This window comes from Ylistrum balloti, unplaced genomic scaffold (assembly GCF_031769215.1).
Source record: "Ylistrum balloti isolate Yb309-2 unplaced genomic scaffold, AGI_CSIRO_Ybal_v1 Utg371572, whole genome shotgun sequence".
Lineage (NCBI taxonomy): Eukaryota > Metazoa > Mollusca > Bivalvia > Pectinida > Pectinidae > Ylistrum > Ylistrum balloti.
In genome coordinates, this window is record NW_026782808.1 from 166530 (window position 1) to 184861 (window position 18332).

At 34.7% G+C, this 18332-nt stretch overlaps 1 protein-coding gene across 1 annotated transcript in view; it reads right to left on the bottom strand.

The window, feature by feature from the left end:
• Positions 1-2672: 2672 nt before the first annotated feature.
• Positions 2673-18332, bottom strand: part of LOC132563054 (serine/threonine-protein kinase BRSK2-like) — a 93226-nt gene continuing 77566 nt past the window's right edge. The window contains exons 7-20 of the mRNA XM_060227814.1: positions 17440-17508; positions 16888-17034; positions 15702-15736; positions 13611-13662; positions 11198-11310; positions 10441-10541; positions 9542-9593; positions 8724-8792; positions 7842-8092; positions 5324-5372; positions 4748-4871; positions 4042-4222; positions 3546-3724; positions 2673-2858 (exon numbers count right to left, since the gene is read on the bottom strand). Of these exons, the coding sequence (XP_060083797.1) occupies positions 2742-2858; positions 3546-3724; positions 4042-4222; positions 4748-4871; positions 5324-5372; positions 7842-8092; positions 8724-8792; positions 9542-9593; positions 10441-10541; positions 11198-11310; positions 13611-13662; positions 15702-15736; positions 16888-17034; positions 17440-17508 (1539 nt within the window). The 3' untranslated portion in view covers positions 2673-2741. The remainder of the gene's footprint in view (positions 2859-3545; positions 3725-4041; positions 4223-4747; positions 4872-5323; positions 5373-7841; positions 8093-8723; positions 8793-9541; positions 9594-10440; positions 10542-11197; positions 11311-13610; positions 13663-15701; positions 15737-16887; positions 17035-17439; positions 17509-18332) is intronic.

Sequence of the window (18332 nt, forward strand, 5' to 3'; positions counted from 1 at the left end):
TCGTGATAGAGACAGAGCCCCTCCCTAGTGATAGAGACAGAGCCCCTCCCTCGTGATAAAGACAGAGCCCCTCCCTATTGATAAAGACAGAGCCTCTCCCTTGTGATAGAGACAGAGCCCCTCCCTTGTGATAGAGACAGAGCCCCTCCCTCGTGATAGAGACAGAGCCCCTCCCTATTGATAAAGACAGATCCCCTCCCTCGTGATAGAGACAGAGACCCTCCCTCGTGATAGACAGATCCTCTCCCTAGTGATAAAGACAGATCCTCTCCCTAGTGATAAAGACAGATCCTCTCCCTCGTGATAGAGACAGAGCCCCTCCCTTGTGATAGAGACAGAGCCCCTCCCTATTGATAAAGACAGAGCCCCTCCCTATTGATAAAGACAGAGCCTCTCCCTATTGATAGAGACAGAGCCTCTCCCTTGTGATAGAGACAGAGCCCCTCCCTAGTGATAGAGACAGAGCCTCTCCCTATTGATAAAGACAGAGCCCCTCCCTATTGATAAAGACAGAGCCTCTCCCTATTGATAAAGACAGAGCCTCTCCCTTGTGATAGAGACAGAGCCCCTCCCTAGTGATAGAGACAGTGCCCCTCCCTCGTGATAAAGACAGAGCCCCTCCCTATTGATAAAGACAGAGCCCCTCCCTCGTGATAGAGACAGAGCCCCTCCCTTGTGATAGAGACAGAGCCCCTCCCTATTGATAAAGACAGAGCCCCTCCCTCGTGATAGAGACAGAGCCCCTCCCTATTGATAAAGACAGAGCCCCTCCCTATTGATAAAGACAGAGCCTCTCCCTTGTGATAGAGACAGAGCCCCTCCCTACTGATAAAGACAGAGCCCCTCCCTATTGATAAAGACAGAGCCCCTCCCTATTGATAAAGACAGAGCCTCTCCCTTGTGATAGAGACAGAGCCCCTCCCTACTGATAAAGACAGAGCCCCTCCCTTGTGATAGAGACAGAGCCCCTCCCTTGTGATAGAGACAGAGCCCCTCCAATGATCACTTCTATGACAACATGCTTGGTGCTTCCTATGGTCCTCCTTCTGTCCTTACCAATCCATCTTCTAATGTCAGATACTGCTCTAAAATCAAAGTAATACATAAGCCCTTGCCTGCAGTACTATCATTCTCTCTTCATTATCAGTCTTTCTCCCAGACCCTTTCCTTCATTTAAGTGTCCCATCCCTCATTTCATTATCCTTCATTTAGTTTGCCTTTCCCAACCAAATTCATTTATGTTTCCTCTTTCTCATACCATTTACTTTACTTTTAAGCCTCCCACCCTTCAAGTGGGCTGTCACAGTCAACTGGTTAAGGCATCTGACCGTCTTTATCACAAGCCCTCTATCTCTCGGTTGTGGCCTACATGGGGCAGTTGCCAGATAATGACAGCAGGTCGATGGTTATTCTCTGGGATTTCCTACTCTTCCACCACTCAAACCTGGCACATCCTCAAATGAACCTGGCTGTTAACCCACAACCCACAACAATGTAAAAAAAGGCCAAGAGATCCAAGAGGGAGCTTGGAGCCCACCATTGTTTGATCTTTATTAGTTCTTTGAAGGCTGGAAATTTTCCTTTCTTTTCTCACCATTGATTTCACTCCTAACAATATGAAATTGGAACATTCCTTTGCAGAGATAGAAACAATTATTCATAACCTCTAAATCCAAGATAAAATGGGCACAATTAGGGACATAAAGAGAACCTATATATGAAATCCAAAATGTCTTCCTGTTGGCCATTGTTTTCCTGATCAGTCAAAAAATTGAATGGCCAAAACTAGGAATTATGGGGAACCTCCATATGAAATTTGAGAAAGATTTGTCGAATACGAATAGACAGACAACAGACCATAGATATAGAGCAATTTGAACAGTCTACTATCTGATGATGGTGGACTAGAGATAACCTCTAAATGACTCCTGGTCATAGACTATATCTTTAATGCCCCTCTCTCCCAACTCCTAGAATCCTAACCCAACTCTCATTATTCCCTGCAGATGAATTGTCCCTCCCCCAGAGCGTTGTGTAGACCACAAGCACACATACTTGGTGAGAGTAGATTACTTCTAATCTGACTGTGAAACACCCTTCACAATGCCGATCATTATCAATAATGAATAATTTATGTAAAGATGAGTCCTGAGAGCTATGATTGGTCCACTTACAGACAGTCACGTAAGCTCATTAAATGTCCAATGACCTGGAACATCTGTTAACTATGTGTCTAATCACCCGGAACATCTGTCGACTTTGTGTCTAAAGACCTCAATCGTCTATCGACTATGTGACTAATGACCTGGAACATCAGTTCATGTAAGTTTGTTCACATGTGATAAATATGTTCTTCCTAGCCAGGATTTTCCCATTCATCCATTCAAATACATTTCTTTTGTCAATTTCTCAACTTAAACTTGACTTCAAGGTATCATTGCAGTACCTTTGTATCAGTGATTGGTCAAATACCTGACCAGTACATTGAAAATTTGACCTTGCCCTTGCATCGTCAACCTTGCATAAAATTAACGCCATGTCCTCTGCCACACAACACTTTGGACAAAGGTTAGAACACAAACATCATTTTGATTTTTGGATGACAGTTCCCACCACCGTTAAGACTTTCCTTTGAATAGACATGCACTTGACAGTAAATGATCTTTGCCCTTTACATATTATACTAGGATCTGTATGGCCACAGACATAATGTATGTACATTCTATCAAGTGAAATCATGGTCAGACTTTGTCTTTGCGTACATTATGGTCAACTAACACCCGCTTGCCATTAGTGATAACTCGTGGAACTTCCCGTCGGGTAGGGGTTGGGGTTTTCGATATTCTTCTGTCAAACACCTGAAACAGAAAATCATAAAAAACATCCATTTTGTCTATTGAGACAGATTTTAATGGTTACCATTTAATAATCAAATACAACTCTGAAATATTTGTTAGTAAGCATAAAGTGCAAAATATTGGTACATCATCATAGAGTGAAATAATTCACAACAGGCCAGGATCTCCATGGTGATTTTACAAGAAACTACCATGGTGATTGTGAATAAACAAAATGATAAAAGGGGATGTTAACACAAGATAATAATATTCTGTTATTTCAATGCCACTGAAATTACTTTTCAAGTCTTTCTTTTAAATCACCGGAGAAAATCTGTGAGTCTTGGATTTGCTTCAGAGATGGTTTGAATTCTCGGGTTTGAACTACCTGATCTACTTAACTGGAGAAGATTCTATAAGTCTCACAATGGGATAGAGACAAGGTGATTCTAATACCAGTTACAGTGATCTAGACTTTGGGGATGGAACTTCTGCAGTATAATACAATCTGTCCTAGATGGGTGTATAAAGTTAGACAAGATGGCAACATGGATGTTTGCTGATAAGTCTCATATTTAGCAATTATGCATTAACGTAATACTGATTAAAAAATAAAATCATATTGCACAAATATTGTATATCAACCTGTTGACAACTTTCTTATTTTGGCAGTAAATATAAAACATCACTCTCCCACGATATTCCTACCTCTTGGTCATCCCCATTTTCCTTGGCTGAACAGCTATGGGTGGGGGACATTCCTGTCTCTGATGTATATGACGACGTACTGTCTGTACTGACTTTACGTTGATTAAGTGCATCACCTCTTGGCCCTAACATCAGATTCTGAAGATGCTCGCTCACTCGTCGGAATCTCCGTGATGGTCCTATAGTGAGTAAATTTTATTTAATGTTTTAATGCTACATCAGCATGGTACTAACATCAATTAGTTACAGTTTGGAATAGATTTCAAAGAATCAGCTTTATTTTTTTTTCAATACACCACTGTAAATAGTGAAAAAAAATTCAAGATCACTACCTTGGTCGGAGCAAAAACTTTAAACCTGATTTATAAAGATTGCACCGTCAAAAAATTTAAAATAGACCTGAACCTTCAAATATACAAATCGTGTTCAAATAATATTAAACCTTTACATTTCCCTTGCTCCATCATAGTACCTACTATGACCTTGGACTACTGACCTGATATTAAGGTGAAAGTAAGACAGAACATGTTACATTCGGATGGTCCACCGCCGTGAGTGGCAGGCGTGATATCCACCTGAAATCTGACGTTTCTTGAGAACATGGAAGAACTTCCTGACCGCCGGTATTCTGCTCGGAAAGTTGTCGTGGATACCACATTGTGAGATAAGTCTGCTGTCTGCGAATCATATTGCAGCTTTGTTAGTCTTAATTTTCATCTAAACATGGCTGAACAGTTAGATAATTCCAATATTCCAATCCTGAACACTCTATTACAAGTTCCCTTCTATTGGTTCCACTTATAGACAAGAAAGAGTTCTTTTTTCAAAATTACCAGATACTTTATAAAGATGTTCCTTAAAATCACCTGACAGCTCAGTTGGCGTCTAGGTAATTTGTATAAATGTCCAAATCTACACCACTTTCTTTCCCCACATCCCATTTCCATTCAGAACTTACTAGGCCTGTAACGTCACTATGGATACATATTGGTTGTAATTAGCCTAGATATTTGGAGAATCGAAAAAGATCAAAGGGAAAAACACACTTGAGATTTCAACCTATCAAAATTGTTCAATGAAGCTCGGTCTTGCTGAGAAACTTTTAAAAAAATACTGGCTGAATAAGTGGTGATGGATTACCTAATTTTAGATTCATACTACACTTTTTATGTACCAAGATATAGAATTTTGATCACACTTACTGAGAGGAATGCATGTATGAGGTCGGCCTTGACCTGACTCAACTGTTTATCTTGAGCCATGATAAAGTGATGTTCCTCACGATCAGCACCCATCAGGGCCCCAAACCAGGACTTCTTTGTCATCCTAAAAAGTCAAGGTCACACCAAGGTCATTACATAACTCCAAATGAGCACATTTCAAGTATTATTCAATACAAAATAGCGATCTATCACGTAGTATCATATTAACAGACACACAGATAAGTTTTATTGAGACAGAATCGAAAGGCAAATTGTGAATAGGAAGTAAGAATATAACAAAAAAATGTGTCATGGAATAGGCAGAAGAAATTAACATTATATTACAGGTGAAATAAAGCAATTCTACTATCCTTGAATCCAAGCATCTCGGGCCAAGATTCAACTTGATGTTTAACTTGTCTCTTTGCCTTGGGGTGAAGCTGATTATAAAACTATATTTATAATTCATGTGTCACACTTAGTATAAACGTATAATAAAGTAATGAGTACAACAGCAGAAAATCAAACTAGGTTAAATAGCCAAGGTCAAATGACAAAAAGGTGAAGGTTACTTACTCTGGAGAAGAGTCAGGAGTCATAGACAATGTACTTTCTTCTGTAGGCACTGCAAGCATACAGAACAAGGCAGGAATAAGTGGACATACTCACCAAAGGTCAATAGGTCAATATAAGTAATACCAATAGGTTAATACATACATAAAAAAACAATCATGCAAAAACTAAAATACCTCCTTTTTTTTGTTTTATTTAGCCTTCAAGGCCATTCAAAAGCATTTTAGGAGCAATTTTGTCAGGATAAGTTTTGTCTGAATGACAGAACAATGGATTCTGTTATGGCAATTTATTCAGTTAATTTTTCTGGATTTTAAACTTTGTCTTTAAAAACATGTACATGTACTCTTGTTTGAGAATGACTCTTTATCTTTAACACTTGGCCCCTGAAGTTTCATTCGTAAACTTGAGGAAATGCATTCAATTACATCATTCACAGGAAGACATTACAGAATTTAAAGACTATATTTATTAAAATGTTTTCCTTAATTTTGGTAATTAATTTCTGAAGAACCTATGATATGTCAGTTACAGAGTTTCCATAAGTCACAGAATGCTTCTCTCTTTCAGGATACAGATTACGACACAGTTTTTCACTTGGCTACATGATATATCATGGTTGCAATCCCTGAATGCTTTCTATGACGCTGTTTTAAATTACAATAATTGTGATGTAGCATTAGATCTCTTCTTGCACCCACTAACAATAATATTAAATATTACTCTGGTGCTTTTAAATACCAAACATTTTTCATTGGCAATTCTTTCAGTTGGATATCCAACTAAACTAAGCAGGACATTCAACATTCAACAATCTGAGTATAAATGAACAGCTGAAAATGTAAAATTTTAGGAAATTTCAGATATGAAAATCTTAAATTTTTTCATTTTGAATGTAACAGATCCTTGAGGGATCAAACCTTTGACATCTGACATACTAATCTAAGGTTGAATAGTATGGCTTATAGTAACCAAGGTTATAAAAAAACCTTCTGAAGAAAGAATTTGTCCCTTTGTTTCCAGGGGTTACAAGTATGTCTGTGGGACAATTCTTATTCCCATGTCCCTATATGGGAACCATAGTAACAAGGTCATTATTTATTTCCTTCCGTGACAGATCAAACCTTGGACTTCTAGTATAATAATCTTATGATTGACAAATTGAGCTATGGAGATGTCCTCTAGCCAAGAAATATATTGTGGCTGGTATTTACCAATTTTATATATACTCCCACTCCAAGTAAGAATTTATCCTCAAGTTCCCAGAGGTTAGAGGGATATTTGTGGGACAATCTTATTTCTGAATCCCTATAGGGGTGCCAAGGTCATTATTCATTTCAATTCCCTCTCTAGGGATCAAAACTGGGATCTCAGACTTACTAGACACATGATCAGACAATAGCTAGAGAGGTTCTGTTAGGGCTGATATTAACTAGACTTACAGGAAACTAGTAGTACACAAGGGGTTTAAGTATTTCACATTAGAATTTGTCAAATACCAGCTATAATGAATATGAAAAAGGCTATCGAGTACATCATACACTAACTGAAATTTGTCAAATATGTAATACACTTTAAGAAGAAAAAAACTGTAGATTATATTACAATTTAATCCTTGACACAATGATGTCATTTCTAAATATCAGGTTTAATTGGCTACTGCAGTGGTGTAAGAAATTACCAAGGAAAAAAGTCTATTATGGATGTCAAAAAATATTGCAATCTAATTAAATCATAAGGATTAACTTTAATTATTCTTAATTGTAATGATCCATAATGGAAGAAGAGTGTACTCGGAGAAAATAATTAAAGTTAATCCTTAAATATGGACAAAGGAATTAGTCAAATACTAAATCTTATAACGATAAAACAGATTTTTAGTATAGAATATAGAATATTCACACTAGAATTAGTCAAATGCCACATTTATAGAGAAGAAACAAACTACCAAGTATATATTGTATAGTCAAACTAGGATTAGTTCAATCATTAGAAAAGTTCAAAGGAGGATTAATCTTACAAAACAAGTTAGTAATCCTAGATAGCTCAAAACAAAATGGTTGTTCAATGATTATCCTTGCAGACAAGGATGCTTTGTTGATAAACATGACTATATTTATTTAACATCTGTGTTATAGGCTGAACCTATTGAAGAATTCCTAGCCAAGGGAGGTAATAACAAGATAATGAGAATGCAAGTTTAATAGTTAATTTGTTTTCTTGTATTTTCACTCTGCAGTTAGTTCATCGTATAAAGCAGCGAAATGTCCATGTTCAGAAAAATTCTAGTACAAGTGAAAATACAGTACTTCTATGTTGTGTACAAAGGGAGACAAATCTAAAATGCAATCTATAAAATGATAAAACAATTTGCTTTCAGTGGTCGGTAGGTAAAGGAACAAAGAAGATTTTTTTACCGCTCCATACCAATGGTTGCCATGCCAGCCAGTCAACTAACCAATCAGCCAATGCACACAACACCATGTGACAGGTTGTGCCAAGTATATTTAACAAAATTCACCTGCCAAGTAATCCATCTCCAGAATTATACCATTGGTGTAGGCAATACCTTGTAATTTTCGCCTGTGAAAGCGTGGTGAGCCGAGAAAGCTGTTTTTGATCGTGTGTAAGCGAGACTTCCAGGCTGTAGACTGTATACTAGGGGAACCAGGGGGTGTGGCTGAAGGACTGTGGGAGGGGGTACCCCTCACGGGGAGGCGGGGACTCAGGATGGGTGAGGAACTTGGACTGCCTGTCAGACTCGCTTTCCGTCTGAAATTTAAAAAACAGGTAAATTATGTAAACAATATTACACATGATTATCCTTACAAAATCATGTACCAGTACATTTTGTAACGTTTGTAAAAAACACTTAGAAATTTCAAAGTAGCAGAAATCTACCGCACCAAATCCTTGTACAGTTTAAAGGAAAAAGCATCATTGTAAATCTTTTTATTTCCAGTAAAATGCAAACGGTAGAAAAGATGGTGACTGTTTTGGAAAAGATGGAAATCATAACTCCGATGGAAATAATTTGAGCTTTAGGGAATTTCTATGTTCACAATAACTTACATCTAAAATGAAATAGAAATGAATTCGTAACTATGGTTCAATATTTTCATTTACCATTTTTAGTCATATATATGGTTTTAATGATTTGTAAAGTAGGAAACTGGTAAAATTAATTCTAAAATTATAAAATGAAACCATAATCAGATGAAAGGAAAAAATCAGTACAGAATCATTAAACAACACTTTAACCAGAAAAAGTATATATACATCGCTGAATAGGTTTTTTTGGAGGTTTGACAAGATCATATCGAAATACTGAAATAGAAGACAAAACAATAGAACCAGTCATGACAAGTTTCTTTATTCCAAATTTGTCACCATGGTAACTTACACTTGTTGAACAGCCAGGGCTCTACGAGATGCTACTGGCGACCCTTCACTAATACTTCCAAGGGATAACCTGCTAAAGCAAGCATGGTTAGTATGGTTAGTATGTTAGTAAACAGCTAGATAACTACTGAACTAGTTAAATAACTACTTAACCAGTTAGATAATTACTTAATAATGTTTGTTGCTTTGTGATTTCATGTGTTTGTAATTTCCTATTTCAGGTTAAGAAACATCAAGTGATGGTTGCTTCAAGCTAAGAACCACTGTTTGATAATTGATCCTTACCGATACAACAATACAGTACATGATGTCCATTCTAACAAAAGTTCAGATAGAGATAGTGTACCTGAGCTCTCCATGATATGACCAACATTGGGATTTTTTTACAAACTACACTGATGTTTCTCATAATAGATTTAACATTACAGTAGAGATATCCTTCCTGTAAATTTCTAGGAAGATTTCTCAATCACTTTTCTGTTAGGCCAAACCACGTAAATAGCATCATAATATTTCACTTTCTCAATGTATAAATGCAACAAAAAAAAAAAAAAAAAACAACTAATAGACGTACATACCTATTTTACATAATTAGTATGTTAGTAGTAGGTGTCAATCATTAGTTTACAGATAAATACCTTGTCCTGCTCTAGAGTATAAAAAAATATCACCTTTATTCAATTATCATATTCATTCAAACAATATTTCGAATTTCAGTAATACTTTGCAAAGGAACTGTAGATTCTACCCTATATTGGTGAAGACATCTAGGACCCCTCAAAGGGATGTTATAAAACATGAAATATACCGGATACCTACCTTGGTTGGCCGTTCAGCTGGACAGCGTCCACTCGTTTCCTCGGAGGATCGGCTATAAAAAAAGATACAGGTGTAGCTCATTGCAAGAGAGATGTTTCATCTTCTATAGAATGCATTAAGGCTGTATGCTATTTTCCACAAATATATACCTTCATTACTAGAGAGTGGCACAACACTGCTGAATATATAATTATGGAAAGAAATTGATTGTTTAAAAGATCACTGACATTTCTCTCATGAAGTTATTTCATTATCTATTTCATCACTGATATTTCATCATCTTAAGAAAATCTAAGGGAGATTATTCATGTAAGTATTGCCTGTTTTATAGTAGCATACAACCTTAATAGAAGAAACCATTTTAATTGGTAGCTTAGTTCATCTACGATACAAGTACAAATGATAATAAGCACTTTGTTTTTTAGGCTGTTACTTTCAGTTAGTAAATTTTCGAGTTGTTATTTTCATAATAACAATTTTTTTGAGTATTGGTATATGGTACTCTGACTTCCGACCAAATTTTTGAATATTTAACTAATCGAAATTTCATCATGACAGGCAATGGAAATGTTTTTAAATACTAAGATTCCATTTTAAGAAAGCCCCTTAGAGCAAATATTTATCAATAAAACCTCACAAAATTACACATCTTACAGCATACTTATTAATTTCTCCTGATGAAACACAAAAATCAGGAATCAAATTATAATTTTTATTTATAACCTCAATATTTTCTGACGACAGCATAGCTTTGCTGGCATAGTGCAGGATTTTGTTAAGTTCACGAAGTACTTACCATTTTTACTACTCATTCAAAAGATTCTTGTGATGCCTTACCTGTTGAATCATCATCTTAAAATGAGAAGTAAAAACAGTCGGTCACTTACCAGCTAACTTACCGGACTCGGACCGTGTTCGTATATCCAACTCATCCTCTACACTAGGGTTTCGTAATTTTCTATCTAATAGCAAAAAATACACAACCTTTTCTGTATTATGTCTGAAAAAGAAGAAAACAATTGATAATAGAATATTTCCTCTGATTTGTTTCTATGCAAATACAAAAATGGAGAAAATGTGCAAGTTGTCTACCCTTAATAGAGATACTGCAACCTTATAGTCAATATCAGATTTCAAATGACATCGCTGTTTTTATTTCGGTAAAAATTTCTTGTTTTATTGTATGCTCGCTCCAAGGATGAAAGAAACAAAAAACTATGTTAAATAGACAAAATGACAATATAATGGAGAAAAATATTGTCTGTCTCATAATTTTGGTGAAGAATATATCTTAATTCTATGTATGGTCTTGCTTATCAGAAAAAAAAAATTAGCCATCAGAAAAATAAAAAAAAACAAAATGATTTTGTCTTTTTATTGCTGTCACTTGATGAAAGGTTTCCGGTATTAAAATTTGAGTTGGGTGAAAATACATCTTAAAGTCAAAATAGTGTTCTCCATTACTGATAACACTTTGTTGATAAGGATGGCAAGGAGAGGAAGATAGAACAGTGTATAAGTGAGGTGTCTGCCTTCTAGGGTGTTGTAATTGATGAAACCAAGTGAAGAGATGTGAATGAGAGGCTACATGGCAATGACCAAGACCAAGTTTCCAAACATTTAGCTTCTGTATTAATACAACTGTGTGTTACTTACTTAGAATTCAGCAATTCTTCCACTAATTTATCTTTATCTTTAAAACATTGAAGTGAGTTCATCGTAGAAAGGACATCAGGGTCAAGGTCAGCTATTGTAGGAATTATGGAGGTCTGTAACCAAAGATACACAGGTAAAAGGTCAACAAATGCTATGATCTAGAGGTCAAGGTCATACATTAAGATTAATATAAACATGTACACTAATAAATTTTTGATCTGGACAAGACAATATAGACTAGCGCGGTACATATACAACATAATGGATCATTTCAAAGAAGTGTTATGTGTATGAGAATTTTTTTTAATGGAATTCAGTTTCAACTAAACTTGTTTTCATATATATCCATTTTTTAGAAAGTTTTAACAAATTGTTGTTTTGTGTATTTCACATAATGCCAAACAATACATATAGATATAGATATCTATCCTATTTCCAGGAAGATTTACAACATTGAAATAAAAAAAATTGAAAATAATTTTAAGGATGACATTAGGCATCAGCTAAATCAAGATCTTAAAATATATCACTTAATACATTAGAAATGTACAGTATCACAAGAGATCACCTTAGAGTTAACAGGAGAACCATGCCACAGAAACAGCCTATAGCAGCAGTTACCCTAGAAATAGGCTGTACAGGAGTGTTAAATGGTAAGGTTAAGGTCAATGTCAAACGGGATGGAGAAGACACGAAGACAGTGCAGTGAAAAGGTAAGGGGAATCATCCAGACTGTTGTAATGTTGAAACCAAGGATGGAATAGATACATGGAAGGGGTAAAGATGAATGTCATTAAGGATAGTGAGCAGAGGGACACAGAACAATGTATAGGTGAAGTGAGCCAGTCGAGCTGTAATATTGGTGATCCATTTGAATAAGAGGCTACATGAAAAGGGTAAAGATGAATGTCATTAAGGATAGTGAGGAGAGGGACACAGAACAATGTATAGGTGAAATGAGCCAGTCGAGCTGTTGTCAAGATAGAGATATGTACTGATAGGTGAATGATAGGCTTTATAGAAAGGCTTCAACAAAGCAAAATGAGAAGTCAGCTAGGAGGTAACAAGGATCAAGCAGGTTAGAATAGCAGCAGAGTCATGGAGTGGTCATACTGGAACTGGGGCAGTAAGGAAAAAGGACATTGTGTAAGGGAGTAGGCAAAAATGGAACAGCTGGACTGAGTCATAACAGGCAGTCATGTTAAAGGCATTCTAGAATGGAGAACAAGAAGAAAGATGGTAATGTGCAGTGGGCAACACTCAGGTATTATTGGGCATTGTGAAGTAGGAAACAATAAAAGTGGGTAATGATGAACATTAAGAATCAGAACATGGGCACTGTAAAGTGGACAACAATCAGCGCACATCAATGAATGGGAAACAGAAAGAAACTTGGGACGGAATGAGGGTCAACAAATGTGACACAAAGGAGTTGGGATTAGATGGTGTGAGAAGTCTGTGTTATATAATGGTGGGAGGTGTGATCTTATATCATCTTACAGAAGTACAGGATGGGTAGATTTAGTATACAGAAGGTATGTGTGTCATAATGGGGGCACAATGATTTACCCAGATGTATAAACTCAAATTATCAAAAATGACAACACTTCTAGTTTCAAATGTCTATTCAATTTGAACATTTCAAAATTGAAACAAAGATTTGACATGCAAATATAAAAACTAAAAATCAAATACAAACATTACAAGAAAAAACAAACATGCTTTTGTTGGAAATGTGCATTATTGGTGACAGGTCCTCAGAAAAAAATTCAAGCCAACCTAGAATAATTGAATTTTACTTCAGAAATGTAACACAGACTGAATAGTTAAATACATGTATATATTCTGAGAGAAAATAAAGGCAATATTTTAGTGATGATTGTGTGTTTTTTGGTATCTAATACTTAAATCACCAAGTTGAGAATAAAATATATCATTAAGCAGGATTGGCATCCCCCCCCCCACCCCCAAATACCAAAGTGGAGTTATTTCCCTTTTATCAGTGTTAATCATATTCACTTGGAGTGCAATAGTTAAGGAGATCCACTTGAAAATCGTCTTCAACAGCTGAGATTCAAATAATAATTTCAAATATCAGGCTTCTCTGTTTCACAAAATTTTGATAACATTAAATCATGTTTAACGTACACAGAAAACAAACAGACTAAGCCAGAAGCAAACAGATTATACATGCTCTGATATGGAATCAGATACCATAGCTTCCTGTTTCTTCACTAACATCCCTATAAAACAGCAAATTAGTTGCAGAATCTAATTTTTTTTAATTGAATCTCAACTGTTCTAAAGCATTTAAGAAGAGAAGCACAGAGCAAATTGGCAGAAAAGGTTGAAAACATTCAAAAATGCAGGTTGTTGTTAATCAATATATACAATGTATATTGTATACAGTTACCTGTACAATTTGGGCGACAGGTAATTCTAACTCTAAATGGCCCTGACTATCGCTAAAATTTCAATAAAAATAAAAACAAAAACGATATACATATAGATATATATATATAAATAGAGATTATGATGACCAACTAGTAACACACGGATGTGGACATCAAGGGAGGGAACTCTGCTGGAATGGTTTGTATATATATGATAGTTCAAAGGTCAAATCTTAGACCCCAATATGCTTTTCAGAGTAAAATTGGGGAAGATCAAATGAAAATAAAATGAATAATTGGCCCTATTTGTAATTATACAACATCAAATATAAGTTTTTGAAAGTTTTTGAAGTGAGAGAATTGGGATTGCCATACATCGTTTGATTTTATGAATGAAGTAAATTTCTCCAGTTGTGGATAAAACCATTCCAACAGTTAAATAAATGGACTCATTTACAGTAATTCAACAACTGAATTTGTACAAAAATAAGTAAAAAACAAGAATCCAACATGGCTGCCACAAGCCATGGTAGAATCCTGTGTACTACAGTCTGTTTAATAGCTATTGGAAATCATGTTTTTTATCCACTGAATACTTTCATCCATCTTTCTCAAAAAAAGTAACTTCGTTTCAACTATTCTTTCAGAAGACAAACATCCATCAATGTTTTTTCAGGATTGCCAAAATGTTCAAAACAACAACCATTTTTGATGAAAAAGCAACATTTTTTAAAATGCAGTTTCCAATAGCCTGACAGTACATATGAATATGTTGTATCTGAAGTTATGAACAGGATCCATTGATATGGATACCTGAACACATATTCATATATTACCTGTACAACTTGCATCACAGGTAATTCTAGTTCATAATCATGTTTAGTTCCCCTAAAATATCAATCAATATTGTATCATTTAAGTACAAAATACACTGTACTGTTACTTTCCTAAATTTTATACAGAAACATATGCCAGTTGTAATTATTCTAGATACATGTGTTCTTTAAATTAATTAAACATGTTAAAAATATCTAGCCAATGTAAAAACATGGGCAGCATAAGGGATGTCACCCATAGGAAAATGAGGGATTATCTCCCTTGTCACAATCTTTGTATTTATTTGTACAAAGTAATGTATAACCACACAAGCTAACCCAGAGGGACCTTGTTAAAACTAGGTACCAAGGGGAATCTATGTATGTAATTTGAGAAAGATTCATCCTGTACTTCTCAAGAAATATCAATAACAAACTTTCATTTTAAATGCCTGTTGGCTGTTTTGTTTTTCCAGTCAGTTCTACTTCCAATTTTTCTCAAGAAATAGCAATAATAGACTTTCATTGTTGAAATCCATGGTGGCAGTCTCTTGGTCATTTTTTCTTCCTGATCAGTCTTAAACTCCAACTGGCACAATTAGGAAGAAAGAGGAAGTTACATATACAATCTGAGAAAGATCCATCCAATACTACTCAAAAAATAGTGATAACAAACTTTCATTGTAAAAACCCCAAAATGGTCAAATGTCGGCCATTTTGTTTTCCAGAGCAGTCTCTTAATCAAACACGCACAACTAGGGAGGAAGGAGAAGCTTCATATGAAATATTTAAAAAAAAGATCAATCCAGTATTTTTCATAGCCATAACAAAAAATGTTTACTGACGGATGAGGTAAATGGACCACTAATGTAGAGTGATTTGAATAGCCTACCATTTGGTAGGTCACCTTCTGATGATAGTGGACTAAAAACAGGATAACATTTAATTGATTATGAAAATACAAATAACACATGGTAGAGATCAGTTTTGGCTTCTGCAACAGCAAAACTATTATAAAGATTTGTAAAAATTCTGAAAATGTCCTTGATTTTAAAAATTTTAAGCTAATATTTCTTTTGTATTATAAGCAATCCATACATACATCATATTTTACAATTGAAATTACCTTTCAAATTGTATTCAATACAAGCATAATTGTTTAAACAAATATTAGCAGACATTTATACATCAAATCTTTGAAGTGTATTTCTTTTATTGATCAGGTATACTGCAATTTGTTCTGACAATGTAAAATGATGCTAAAGTGAAAGTAGGTCAAACTGCCAAAGAACTTACGTCAAGACCCATGGATGGCGGTGGATATCTTCAAGCTGTAACATAAAAAGAAAAGAGAAGTTTATTCTTTTGATTTTTCCCTAAATTTCTATAAGAAGTGCCAAAGATTGTACAAAAAAACACATGTGGTAACAGCACCTTTCAATTCAAAGACCTAGTTGAACCACATGTTGAATTAAACTGAATCATATTGCTCTTTTGTCCTTTTGGGACTTTTTGGGGATGCTTTGGGCCTTAATTTTGAAAACTATTTCTCAATCAAACTGTTTTGATATAGATAAAATTTAAACTGTCAAATTAAAGTCTGAGGCTACAAATGTGGTGACCTATTTTTGATTATATAGTAATGTTAAAGATGTATCTACATTTAAACTTAAGTTTGATAACTGCTGAATTGTAATAATTGAAATTAAGATGTCATAAAGATTTATCAATCAACAGAGGTATACAGAGGAGCAGTAAATGACAACTCCACTAATGCTGAGGACCAAAACAATGGCCATACTCAGATAAATAACCCAACGTTAACAAAATTACAAAACTCATTTTGTATCTTCAATATTTCCAAATTTTACACGATATTGTGCTTTAATATCATTGCTGATCAATATGACCTTCATATATATATATATATTTTCAATAATGTTTCCTCCGATGGCTCAGGGAAAAAAATCGCTGATTAACTTGTCTGTTTATTGTCATAAGTGCTAGATGCTGTTGGTAAAACTGACACACACATTTTACATGTATATACATAATATGTTAATATCTTTGTACCTAAATCATGGCATGTTTAGAAGTTTACTAAGTGCAACCTCTGTAACTTGAACTAGATAACTGATCATTTCCTATCAGGAAACACTGCCTTAGGGATCATTTTATTGAAGTGGTAACACAATAAAAAAATTCCAAAACCCTCTGGATTAGTCTGACGATATCTATCTCCAGAATCTCTGCACAAATCAAGAGATTCTTTGCTTCCAGCTACAGCTCTGATATATAATCAACATTAACACCCAAATATTTGATACGGAAGTCAATTAAAATGCTCCTAACTTTCTGTAAGCTTTACTGATAGCAGCAATATATTTAAGTATTTGGTACAGTTTTTAGACAATTAATGCCTTACATTGGTACAACATAACATTACAGGACATTATACAACCAGACATAATGCCATACTCACAGTAAATCTTCTATGGGGGTCCACCTCGATCATTCCCCGTAGTAAGTTTTGACAATCAGGTGGGACAAAATGTGGAATGTGAAACACGCCTTTTTTAACCTTTTCTAAAAGCTGCCTAAGATTGTCATCATCAAATGGAAGTGCACCCTGGGAAATAAAATCACTTATTTAACTTTTACAGACAGAAGGGTTCCATAGGTTTCTATGGTTACTGTGACTTGTTGATTAGGGATTCAGATTTACTCCAAAGAAATGCTTACCAATATTATATCTAACTGAAAAGTTAATATATTACACATCTTAATAAATCAGCAGTAAAACTATGTTTTTCCTTTCTGTTCATTTTGAAATAATCTCAACTTGATATGATATTTAAAGCCTTACACAATTTAAGTTCTTTTTCTAAATCACAAAATCAAACCAGTTTGCACATTGAACAATAAAAGCAAAATGTTTCATTATCATATAATTATAATATAAAAAATTCTGAAGGAATAACAAATCCTTATGATAAAATAATGACCAGACTTCTGATTAGTGCTGTGTACTTACAACTAATAACGCATATAGTATAACACCACAGCTCCAAACGTCAGCTTTCCTGCCATCATACTTCTCGCCCTATAAATCAAATATAGACAGATTTATATTCTCTTCTTCTGTTTATGTCACATTCAATATGTCCAGCTTATGTCATTAACAGGAAGTAAACAGTAAAAAAACACTTTATCCACTTCGTCAATATCATAGAGTGAATACCTTTTCAGATTTGTGATCAATCCTTTAATCAACCTCGGGAAAAAATAATATGTTTATATATATGCTGATGCCATTAAAAAGGGAGATCAATGTTGGGAAAGAGAAACACAAGAATTGGTTTGTGGGTGTCTGTTTCAGAATGAATTTACAATATTAATGTATTTTATAATTGCAGATACCATAAAACAATTGCATAATTTAGGTTTTCAGAGAAATTTTGCCTGAAGACCATCATTAGTGGCAGAACAAATGTTTTATTAACTTTGCAGAGAAAATAATTGGTAATTAGTTATATTGAGAAGTCCAAACAAGGGAGATAATCCAGGTCTGTTCCGCCAATGCCACCAATATATGTGGCTTTTAGTATAATCTATAGTACACTAGATATCATAAATTTTCTCATGGACATTGATATCAATTCACTGATTGAGATATTCAAGAGAAATATTTCAAAATATTTGATGAAAAAGCTTGTATTTTGGAAAAAATAATGTTGGAATATTTCCATTATATTAACAAGCACGACTTACTGTGAAAGTAAAATGAATGACGTAAACATTTAGAGATTATTATACTAAAGACTTACAGTGTGTTTTGGATATTGGTACAACAACATAACAACAAAACTACAAAATGTAAACCATTCCTTTTTCCACACAGTAAAACACAATTTGGATATGAGGACA